Source organism: Ophidiomyces ophidiicola (genome assembly GCF_022830035.1).
Source record: "Ophidiomyces ophidiicola strain CBS 122913 chromosome Unknown scaffold_75, whole genome shotgun sequence".
Lineage (NCBI taxonomy): Eukaryota > Fungi > Ascomycota > Eurotiomycetes > Onygenales > Onygenaceae > Ophidiomyces > Ophidiomyces ophidiicola.
Genome location: NW_026054715.1, coordinates 3386 through 15050, shown reverse-complemented (window position 1 = coordinate 15050; position 11665 = coordinate 3386). Strand labels below are relative to the sequence as shown.

Sequence of the window (11665 nt, the reverse complement as noted above, 5' to 3'; positions counted from 1 at the left end):
ATCATGATGGAATTCATTTCTGAAAGAGAAAAGAAAGTCAATGACAAGAGCTTTTAGAGACTTCAAAAGAGATTTAATCAGCTATGAAGATTATCAGACTCAAAGAACTGAATACTTTTCTGCTGTGAAACAAGTCAAAGCTGGATGTTGGAATAACTTTCTTGAAAAAGCTGAAGAAAAAGAAATCTTCAAAGCATACAAGTACACAAAGAACTTGAAATTGGAAAAAACTCCAATTCTCAACTATGTTGATTCAGATAATGAATCTAAATCTACAGTCACATTTGATGAGAAATGCAATGCTTTCATCAGTACTCTTTTCAGAAAACCATCTGAATATTCATCAATCAATTGGTCTGAATATCATGAGAGTGAGAAGTGGAAATGGCAGCAAATCACTGAGATTGAAATCAAAAGATCAGTCTTCAGTGGTTCAAAAATTAGTGCATCTGGTCCAGATGGAATCTCTTTTCTGATCTTACAGAAAATCTATCCAGTTCTTAAAGATAGATTGTTTCAACTCTACAAGAGTCTGTTTGAGAAGAACTATCATTCTGACATTTGGAGACAAGCTACTGAAGTCATTTTGAAGAAATCAAACAGAAATGATTCTATTTCCAAGTCTTACAGAATCATTTCACTTCTGAATTGTTTGGGCAAAGTGATGGAAAGAGTGATAGCCACTAGACTCAGTTTCTGGGCAACTACTACTGATCTCTTTTACTTTGATCAGTTTGGTGGAAAGAAACAGTGTTCTGCAATTGATGCTGCTTTAAGTCTCACTCATGACATTTAACTTGCCAAAGCTAGGAAATTGATGACTTCAGCTCTTTTCATTGACATTAAAGAAGCATTTGATTTTGTGTCAGTGAATAGATTGATGAAGATTTGTTTGGATTTGAAGTTATTCAAGAATCTTGCCAGATGGATTGAATCTTTCATGAGAATCAGAAAGATTCAATTGATTTTTGATGGAGAAAAACAGTCAACATCAGTTTCAATCAATATTGATGTGCCCCAAGACTCACCACTCTCATCAGTTCTTTTTTCAATTTACACAACATATCTTTTTGAAAATTTGGAAGAACTGAAAGATGTGAGAATTCCAAGTTACATTGATGACACTGATTTGATTGTTTCTTCTGAATCAGTTGAGAAGAACTGTGATCTGTTGAATAAAGCAATCAGTGTGATGTATGAAAGACAGACTTCTCATGTTGTTCAATTTAATATGGACAAAACTGAACTGATTCACTTCACCAAAGATTATTCTGAATCAGATTCAGTTTCATTGAATGATCTGACTTTCAAATCAAAAGATCTAGTTAGATGGTTGGGAATCTGGTTTGACAATCAACTCACTTTCAAAAGACATGTGGAAATCAAAATTGCATCAGCTGAAAGAGTCTTGAATCAGATAATAAGACTTTCAAACACAGAAAAAGGTCTTACTTTTCAAGCAATGAGACAACTGTACATGGCTTGCATCACTTCTGTTGCTGACTTTGGAGTTCCAGTTTGGTGGAATGGTCAAAAGAGTCTACTTCACAAGTTTGAAAGACTTCAGAATTCAGCTTTAAGAAAGATTCTAGGGGCTTTCAGAACTTCTTCAATCTATGCTATGGAAATTGAAGCTGCTATTCCTCCACCCAAAGTGAGATTCAATAAGCTGTGCAGAAACTATGCTTTCAGATTGTTGAAATTGCCAGAAAAACATGCAATCAGAACAAGAGTTTCTTCAAGTTTTCCTCCACATTCAAATGGAATTGAGTTAGATTGAAGAAAGTTTCTGGACTGAAATCAAAATGAACTGTCTCTGGATCATGTTGAACAAACACCTGGAAAAAGAAAGAGAAAAAGAACAAAAAGAATTAAAAAATATCCAAGTCACTTGTTTAAACTATGTTCTATGATCTCAGATCAGATTCCTTCTCTGAAGATTGAAACAGTAAATCCAGAATGAAATAAACCTTGAAGTTCAAGTCTGAATGAAATCATTGACATTCAAATTGATTCAGCAGAGAAGATACTTGCAAAGAAAAATCATCAACAACTTCTTCTCAATTTAAAAGACTCTTTAACCATGTATTCAGATGGATCACAGTCAGAAAATCTGACTACTGGTGCAGGTCTTTATATTTCAGAAACAAATCAAAGATATTCTTGGAGATTGAGCAAACATATGAAAGTGTTTGATGCTGAACTCTTTGCAATTGAAAAGGCTTTCTTCAATGCTTTGACTCTTTCAAATTCAAGAATCTTTTCAGAACTATGGGTGTTTTCTGACAGTCAATCTGCCATTCAGAGACTCAATGCACAGAATATGAAAGCTGGACTGTTCTACATTGAATCAATTAGAAAAATTGCTAAACAACTTGAGTCTAAAGACATTAAGTGTCATCTTCACTGGGTTCCAGCTCACATGGGCATCTTTGGCAATGAAGAAGCTGATATTGCTGCAAAGAAAGCAACTGAATTGAGACAAGATTGTGCTGAAAAGTATGTCTCTTTTGCTTACATCAAGAGACAAATCAAAGAAATGGCAATGCTTGAATGGTTAGAATATGTATTTGAAAATGGAAGTGATGTAAATCACTACTCTCAATTCAATTCAAAACCAAAGTGGAAAGCATGTTCACTTTCATTCCCCAAACAGATTTGGTCAACAATTATTCAGTTGAAATTGGGTCATGGTTATTTTGATTCTTACTTAATAAGACTACCAAATCATGATAGGGAAATCTGCAGACACTGTGGCTGCAAAGAAACACCAAAACATTTGCTCATGGATTGTTTAAGTCTGAAAGATGACAGACAACAGTGTTTGAAAGAGTTTAAAATTCCACAACTGTCACTTGAGTTTCTATTTAACACTGAATTGGGTTTAAAATGGATGGGAAAGTTTCTTAAACAAACTGAAATAGTCATCAGAAGATGGCTTCTGAATGAAACAGACTGAGTATCTTTAAAGATCTCACTTACAATCTCATTACTTGTTTTTAAATTTCTGTGGAGGAAAGACATAAATCACTGCCCTGACACTCTTGTATGTTTTTCATTTGTTAATTTGTCTATGATCATGTCTCTGATCATTGTTTTTGTAACTTAGTTAAATCCTGCAAGACAGCTTGCAGATAGTCTTCATAGTCTCAGACTGCACAAGACTATAATGAATAATAATAATAATAATAATAAATTTGCAATGTTTCAGAACTGTAGTGGAGATGACTGTGTTATAGTAATCAGATAAAGTGTCTGAGTAGCCAAAACTGACAACTAAGTCTTTGATGTAAGATTTCCCACCCACCACAGTGAATTGCCAGATGAAAATGAAGAGAATAACTAAGTAAAAAAAGAGCTTTTCAATGACTATATTTTAAGTAAATTTGGCTCAGAATTGATGATGTTCCATATCAAGTGCAGTGTCTTGACTGATATTTAATAACTTTGCATGAAATATCAAGAAATGAAGAATGAGCTCATTATGTAGTGTGATCATTCTAATTTTCATATTTATGTTGTATTTAGTTTATGTCAGTAAAGTTCACTTATCATCAACTGTCATTGAATAAATATCATTAAATGTAGTTACTAAATATTTTCAGTTGACATTTCTTCTGTATTCACACAATATGTGTAGTCATATATCTCAGTGTTTGAATATTGTGGTAGAAACTGAACATGTTCAATTTTCATAGTTGCTAAGCACTGTGAAAATCTATCTTGAACAATTAATTGTATTGAGTTGTTATTGATAATATCTGACTAATGACAGTTAGTATCATGTCTCATGAAGCTCATTTAATAGACATATAATAGTAAATTCATGATGACTATCATTTTCACTTATTGCATCTTCATCAATCTTATATGTAAATTTAAAATTAAATGTTCATGCTAGCTCTGCACTTGCCTTCATGTTGCAGACCAACTGATAGACATTAGTATAAACTAGAAGCATGTAATTAGAATGTCAATACTAAAATCATATCTTAATTAATAATATATCTGCATTTTGATATATGCTATCAGTAGTAATCAGACAATGAATACTTTCAATAACATTGAAGTGATAGACAGCATAGTAGATAGAAATAATCTATATTATTGTTAATATTATTTGTCACTAACATCTATTAGTAGTAATTAGACAATGAATATTTTCAACAATAACATTGAAGTGATGCAGCAGAATAGATGAATGTAATCTACATTATTGTTAATATTATTTATCACTGATATCTATCAGTAGTAATGAAATAATAAATATTTTTGACAATAACATTGAAGTGATGCAGCAGAATAGATGAATGTAATCTACATCACTGTTGATATGATTTCTTATTGATTCTTATCAGTAGTAATTAGATAGTAGAAAAGTACAGTCATCTGTTGTCTTACAACATCATACTGAGCATTTTTATAAGTGACTGTTTTATTACAGTTACTACATTCTGAGTTCTTCCAAGATCTTCTAATATCTCTAGTAATATTCAGTAATTTAATCTGATTATACAAGGCCAAGATCTGTTGAGTCACTTCACAATGTCTGGGGACAGTTCAACCCACATCATATCAATTGCACACTGGTAACATCCATGTTTGGAACCAGTAATTACCAGTTAAGATGCCTGGTGACCACACACTTGGGCACCTGGAGACCCTAGAATTTGTTTATAAGAGTGTCAATATGCTCTAGAAGAGCTTCTTTCTGTGTGTCTGTAAGATTTCTTAAATATAGAGAGATGGCTTCCGCTTCACATCTAGAGACTTGTGTTTTTAAAGTGACACATCAACATAGTTACATTGATTTCATACTTTTTGGCAGTTTTGGCATAATTAGGAGTCTTCTGCAAGCACAGATCTTCAATCACCAATTTAATAGCAGCTTTGTTGGTCATTTTATTGAATTTTGAAAGTAGAGGTCTATGGTAGAAAAATTGGTTGCTTTGTGGGTTAGGTCGTTCGGTGATGAATTGCAGAGATCCGCGATTCCGCTTTGGAGTAATTATTGTAGTTCATGTTTATGTTTCGTCATCAATGAAGTTTGCACCCTCAAAAACATGCGGCTTCTCTGATTTACGCCGGTTGATCTGACTCCATGTAGGTCATCCCTTCACAGGGCATCTCCGAGTTGTGGAAGGATTAGAGACGGAGAGTAGGATGAGCCTGATAATAAACCATTGACTTCGTACATATCTCCTCCAGATGGAAGCTCTCACATAAGGTTAATCATTATATCCGATGCGATCATTCCGAACATTTATAATGAAGTTGCTTGGCCGCTTTCACATGTTTTTTACTGCGCTCATGGACGTTGAATTGGGCTTCACTCTTGAACGTCTTATGGCAGAGAAGACACTTAAAATACTCCTGTTCAGAATCAGGGTCAGTGCCTAGAATATCATTCTCCAAGTTTTCCCTCCGGGCCCATTCCGGTTCTGCATAATCTCCCAGCCGTGCCTCATTCGCAGCCCGAGAGCGAGATGCCTGGGTTGCCGCAGCAGATCTAGACGATCGTTGCCTTTCCGTTTCACTCAAAGAGTGTACCGAGCACCGGGGGTCCTTTTTTTTTATGCAGCGAACCAAAGATCGAACCGCGGTATTGAAGTCTCTGATAGCCTCATCCCGTAACCGCTTATTCTCCCTCTCGATGAATCTTCGGGTTCTTCTGTCAGGTGCATCCGAGTTTCTATGCGTGTCTTTCCATGAAAAAGTCTTCTTGGTCGAGAATGAGCTCCATATATCATAAAAAGATCGAATTGACTCAAAGGAGTCAGCGCTACTACCAAATGAAGGATATTCAATACACCTCAAGTTTTCCCGGGCGCATGAGATATGTTCTTCTTCTGCTAGCTGATTGAATAGTGCCCGTCCTGATCCAAAGAAGCCGGATCGAAGATCAGAAAACTCCATAGTAGGGGCGAATGTCAACATGATTGCTAATATATCCTCCGTTGTTGTTAAATTGGAACCGCAATAAAATTTGGACTCCTGGTGTCTTTCCCCTTTCTTGATTGTGAGATGAGAATCATACCAAGCTCGCTCCTGGGGGTCCGACAAGACGTCATAAGCAGCTTGGACCTCGGCGAAAAGAACAGTCGAAGTTTCCACGTTACCGTAGTAGTTTCTATCAGGATGAAGCTCACGCGCTTTTCTCCGATACAGAATTTTCAGCCTGTGATAAACAATTTAGCAACGGGCGTCAAGCGATAATAGACATTTCCTAAGGACCGGCATACTCATCCATTGTCGCGGATGGCTGAGCATCGAGTAGTCCATATAGATCCCCCGGTGTTTTGAAATTATTGCAGTGCTCGGAGCCAGAAGGCGTTGGGTGTCCCATTTTAAGCACTCCCCAGCAGCATGCACAACAGATTAAAAAGTACTCCTTACGGCGGTTATTGTGGGAAAAGACAACAGGACCAACGTCTAATAAGTTGTTCCCCTTTTTAGCTGAAGGGCTAAGTCGGCTGAGAGTTATAACAAATGAGCTGTTTGGTGAGTAGTATCTATCGCATTGATCGAACGAAAGGTTTTAGCAACTGAAATCAATGAAAGAGCCTGCACTAGCCAGCCATGCTCCATAATTGGCTGTCTATTATCCTTGTGAGTACAGCAGTCTGTGATGTGACAATGAAAAGAAGAAATTTTGAACACATATGAAGGTCTTGGCATTGATTTAGTCTCAACACCACCACTTTGGGCATAGGGCAGACTAACTACAATTATTATTGTTCATATTAAAATTCATTTACCATTATCTCAGACATTCTTTGCTAGGTTCTCTAGTACTGAATTGCACTTTCAGATTAACTCAATTAAAGAATTTGGTTGAATATGAGCTGCACAACATCTGAGTGGCTTTTTGTGGACAAAGAAGAAATTCTGAAGTTGTCATAGAAATTTAAAAGTTCTAAATATTAGACCAAGTTCTGACTATTGGAATTTCTATACTGATTTGAATCTCAAAAGACTAAGCTGAAGCCTGAAAGTAGACTGACCATCAGAACTAGAGTCACTAGACTGACTGTGGGAATTCTTATAGAGATTCCCCAGAGACTAAGATTAGAGAACAGTACAACTCAGTTTGTTCCATTTTTTTTTCAAAATTTGATGATAAGTTTCAATTTCATTTCAAAATACTAATAAAAATTTCATTTTCATCTCAGTTGTAAGAATATAAAACATGCAAATATAATCAAATTTATATACTATCTATTGTCTTATATAACATATGTATGATACTATGATGTGTATAACTTCTATAACATTTACAGAGTCATATACATAAATCTTGATTAAATATAAAGTTTGATCTATAACTCTTCTGGGGTTAATTCAAATCTTATTCTATAAAAGTTTATTTCAAACTTTATTCTCTAATAGAGTTACAGCAATAGGATTACTATTATAGTATTGCTTATATAAATTATTAATGAAGAAAAAAATAATAAATTGAGATGACAAATTACATCATAATATGATATTACATCATATGAAATGTCATGACTCATCATATGTGACATCATCAATAATATCATAAAATTCAATGTTGCAGTTTATTTTCAAGATTAATAAACTATTGCACATTATTAAACTGACTGTTGGAATCTCTTTGAAATCTCAATGAAACAAGACTGAATGTCAATTTCAATTGAGTTGATTTCAATTTCTTCTCAAAATTTAAAAATTAGTCTAAATTTCATCTTAAAATATAAATAAAAGTCCCATTCTCTTCTCAGTTTAAAATTTTATATTTTAAGTCTCATTTCTAGATTTCTCTATCTCTGAAACAACTTTAATTTTCTTTCAAACTTTATTTTGAAAGTGTATTTTTACACCAAAATATGACAAAATAGAAAAATTGGCACATTAAGTCAAAATGCATATATACATTTGTATATGATTTTGGTACTAAAAATAGTATAAAATAAGATTTTATTTTGAGTTTAGGAAAATTGAGAATATTTATCTCTAATTAAATAATCTCAATCTTTTTAAATTAAGTTTCATTTTCATTTCAGTACTTAAAACTTAAGTTTCAGTCCCATCTCAATTTCTCATTAGTGCATTAGAGATGGGATTTCAGTTGAGAAATCTGTCTCTGCAGTCAGTCCAGAATCTCTTTGAGATTTCAATGAAATAAGACTGAAAGTCAAATTCAATTGAGTTGATTTCAATCTCTTTCCAAAATTTGAAAGTTAGTTTCAATTTCAGCTCAAAATATAAATAAAAGTTTCATTTCTATTTCAGTTTTAAATTTTATACTTCTGATTCCATTTCTAGACTTTTCTATTTCTAAAACAACTTTAATCAAAATATGACAAAATAGAAAAATTGACACATGAAGATTCAAGTCAAAATGCATATATACATTTGCATATGATTTTGATACTAAAAATGATATAAAATAAGATTTTATTTTAAGTTTAGAAAAATTGAGAATTTCTATCTCTAATTGAATAATCTCAATTTCTTTAAATTAAGTTTCATTTTCATTTCTGTACTTGAAACTCAAGTTTTGATTCCATTCTAATTTTCTATTAGTGCATTAGAGATGAGATTTCAGTTGGAAAATCTCTGTCTGTGGTCAGTCCAAGTACAACTACTTTTTACAAAACTGTGAGGATTGGGTGGTTGCAGGTAATGTGGCAATGACTTACAGCCTTTGTAAACAAGATTAGGTTGGGTGTGAGATGATTATGAAGAGATCTAAGCATGAGAGAGAGAGAGATGACTTATATTGCTACAACAGTATCTAGAGTCTCTAGATATGTTGTCACTGATCTTCATAAAGAAGTGTCTGTGGCAGATTTTGTGTGTTTAGCTTTGCTATTGAAATCATGTGATCAGTCATTAAGTTTACAAACTTCAGATGCCATAGAGCATGATCATCTAAGCATTAAGAAGATTTTACAAATCTCTTTTAGATGATAAGATGAATGTAAGAAGATCACAGCATAAAGTCTTACAGATTTTTCTCTCTTCACAAGTCTTGATTCTCAAGACATTGATGTGATCAAGATCACAGTGAGAGTGACAGCTTCACTGTGATTGTAACAATTTTGTACAAAATCTCTTTTTGATGTGATGAATGTAAGAAGACTGCAATACAGAGTCTTAATTCAATCTCAGTTTCTAAATGTAGATGTGATAGTAAGATCACAACAAGAGTGACAGCTTCTCTGTGATCATAATGTAGTTGCTGTAGTGACTGTCATTTCTCATGATTCATTTAGTAATACTCAATAATCTCTTGAATATAAATATCTCTTTCTTGATCTTCTTTCTCTCTCTCTTTCTTTTTCTTTTTTAACAACATTCTTCTTTATTTTAATAAGAGTTTCAGACAAGCATTCTCTTCTTAATGATTATGAATCTTGAGAGACTTTGTAAACAGCTTTTCTCAGTGCTAATACATTATGCAGAGAGATAATTTTGCCATGTCTTTCTTCTGTTCAAAATTAAAATGTCAAAACATGAGCAACAATGGCTCAGCAAGTTTGAAGTTAAAATTTCAATCAGTCATTATTTAAAACTCTCTTTAGAGACAATGTAAGAGATGTCTTCAGAATCTTCTGCTTCATCTGAAGCAGAGTTCTCAACCACTGCTATTTCTTAAGAAAATTAAAGTGGAGAAGCATCATTGTCATCAGTTTTCATTTATGCAATAGAGAGTTATGTCTCTGAAGACTTTGAGATCTCTTTTCAGACATTATGATTCAGTTAGTCTGATTTCAATTATGATGATGTAAGTGATATTCTTTCATTTCTTCTTCTTTTAATGCTTCATAATTACTTTTATGAAGTCTGAAATATTCTTTACAAAGTGTTTTCTCACTCCATAATTCTCTTTTCTGTGTGCATGGCTGATGGCATATTCAGAGTGCTAATATTCAAGCTTGATAGAAACACTCAATGGTGTCTACTGTGTCTAGTAACAATTCTTTTTCAACTACTAGTTCCATTGCCTCAGTTGACCAGATCTTGAAAGAGAGTGGCCATTCATCTTCCAGATCTGAAACTTTTGTTGATAATGTACTGCTTCATTTTTAAGATCTCACTTACAATCTCATTATTTGTTTTTAAATTTCTGTGGAGAAAAGACATAAATCACTGCCCTGACACTCTTGTATGTTTTTCATTTGTTAATTTGTCTATGATCATGTCTCTGATCATTGTTTTTGTAACTTAGTTAAATTCTGCAAGACAGCTTGCAGATAGTCTTCATAGTCTCAGACTGCACAAGACTATAATGAATAATAATAATAATAATAATACTGCTTCATTTTTCTTGATCTGATTCATTTCTACTGCATTCTCATTCTCAGTCTGTGTTCTTTTCTATACTGTGCCCATTCTTAAGCATTGATTCTGTCTCTGATGCACCCAAGATATGTTGAGTTGCTTTGTAACATGACTTATAAAGACAGTTTCTGCTTTGTAAACTCATTTACAAAGTGATATTAAGAGTTTCAGCTAATGCTTTTCTTTCTCTAAAAGTTGATCTCATTAACTTCTTCTCTGTCTACTGTATCTGCTTCTGCTTCTGCTTCTGCTTCTCTGGCCCCTGCCCTGACTGTTAACTTGTCAGTCAGAACATGGTACTATGAGCCATCTTTCACTCTTAATTTCAGATCAGAATTTATCTGATTATGAGAGATGACTTTTCACTTTTCTCTTTCTTCAGTCTGAAACTTTTACTGATTCAACAGACTCTGTTTGACTGAAAGATAGAGCTCAGCTCTGAGAAGAAGTTCTGATCACTATGACAGACAATTATTTTCAGTAGTCATGTACAGTATGTTGAGATAACTTAAATCTCTCATTGGGGCAGTGTGTTGCAAGTTCTCTTGATAGAGACAGATGCAATAACTGTATCTATCAGACACACAAAATTTATTCTTTCAATTCTTAGAATTATTCTCTTGTTTTCTTTCTTTTGTTACTGCAGACTTTAATCACTAATAGTCTAGTTTTCTCTTTCTCTTGTGGGCTTTGGCCATTAATAGTCTAGTTCTTTCTTTTATCTTAGAGTAAATTCACTACTTCTGCTTCATGAACCACTTTTTGACAGTTGTAAATGCTTTTACAGACTGAGTTTTCTTCTAAATCAATTCACTACTCAGATCACTGCTCTTCTGCTTTATGAATCATTCTCTAACTGCTTTGTAAATGTCTTTACAAATCTAACAAGACCTCTCTAAGTGCACATTCTTAAAATACAGCATAGACTGAACTTGTTTGAATGTTTTCTATGAAACTCAAACAGCTTCTTATCTAGATGTCTCACATTCTTTGAAGACTCTTAAGTTCTTTTCTCATATCTCTGTCACCACACAAGATATTCAATCACTCAGTCATTCTTACAGAAGTTAACAATCTTCTGTATCTGGTACTCTTGCTTTACAGAGAATGTCTCATAAATTGAGTGGTGTGATTGACTATTCACTCTCTCTCATTTCTTGTGTTTGATTAGAAGAGACACATGAAACACATTGTGTACTTTCAGCTTTGATGATAGTTTTAATTGATAGATTTAAAGCTTCAATTTTTTCACAATTCAGTATGATCTGTACTGAAGAACATCTAACTTCTTGCTAAAATATGCTGTTCTAATGTTACAAAGATCTAACCACATCTGATCATCTTCATAAAATGA

General features: G+C 33.5%; 1 protein-coding gene across 1 annotated transcript; it reads right to left on the bottom strand.

The window, feature by feature from the left end:
- Positions 1-5250: 5250 nt before the first annotated feature.
- On the bottom strand, positions 5251-6250 carry LOZ57_006896 (uncharacterized protein; the record flags this gene model as incomplete). Its single annotated transcript, XM_049255911.1, has 2 exons — positions 5251-6178; positions 6243-6250. 2 exons carry the CDS (start codon positions 6248-6250, stop codon positions 5251-5253), a joined length of 936 nt encoding a protein of 311 aa, XP_049105114.1.
- Between the last annotated feature and the right edge of the window lie 5415 nt (positions 6251-11665).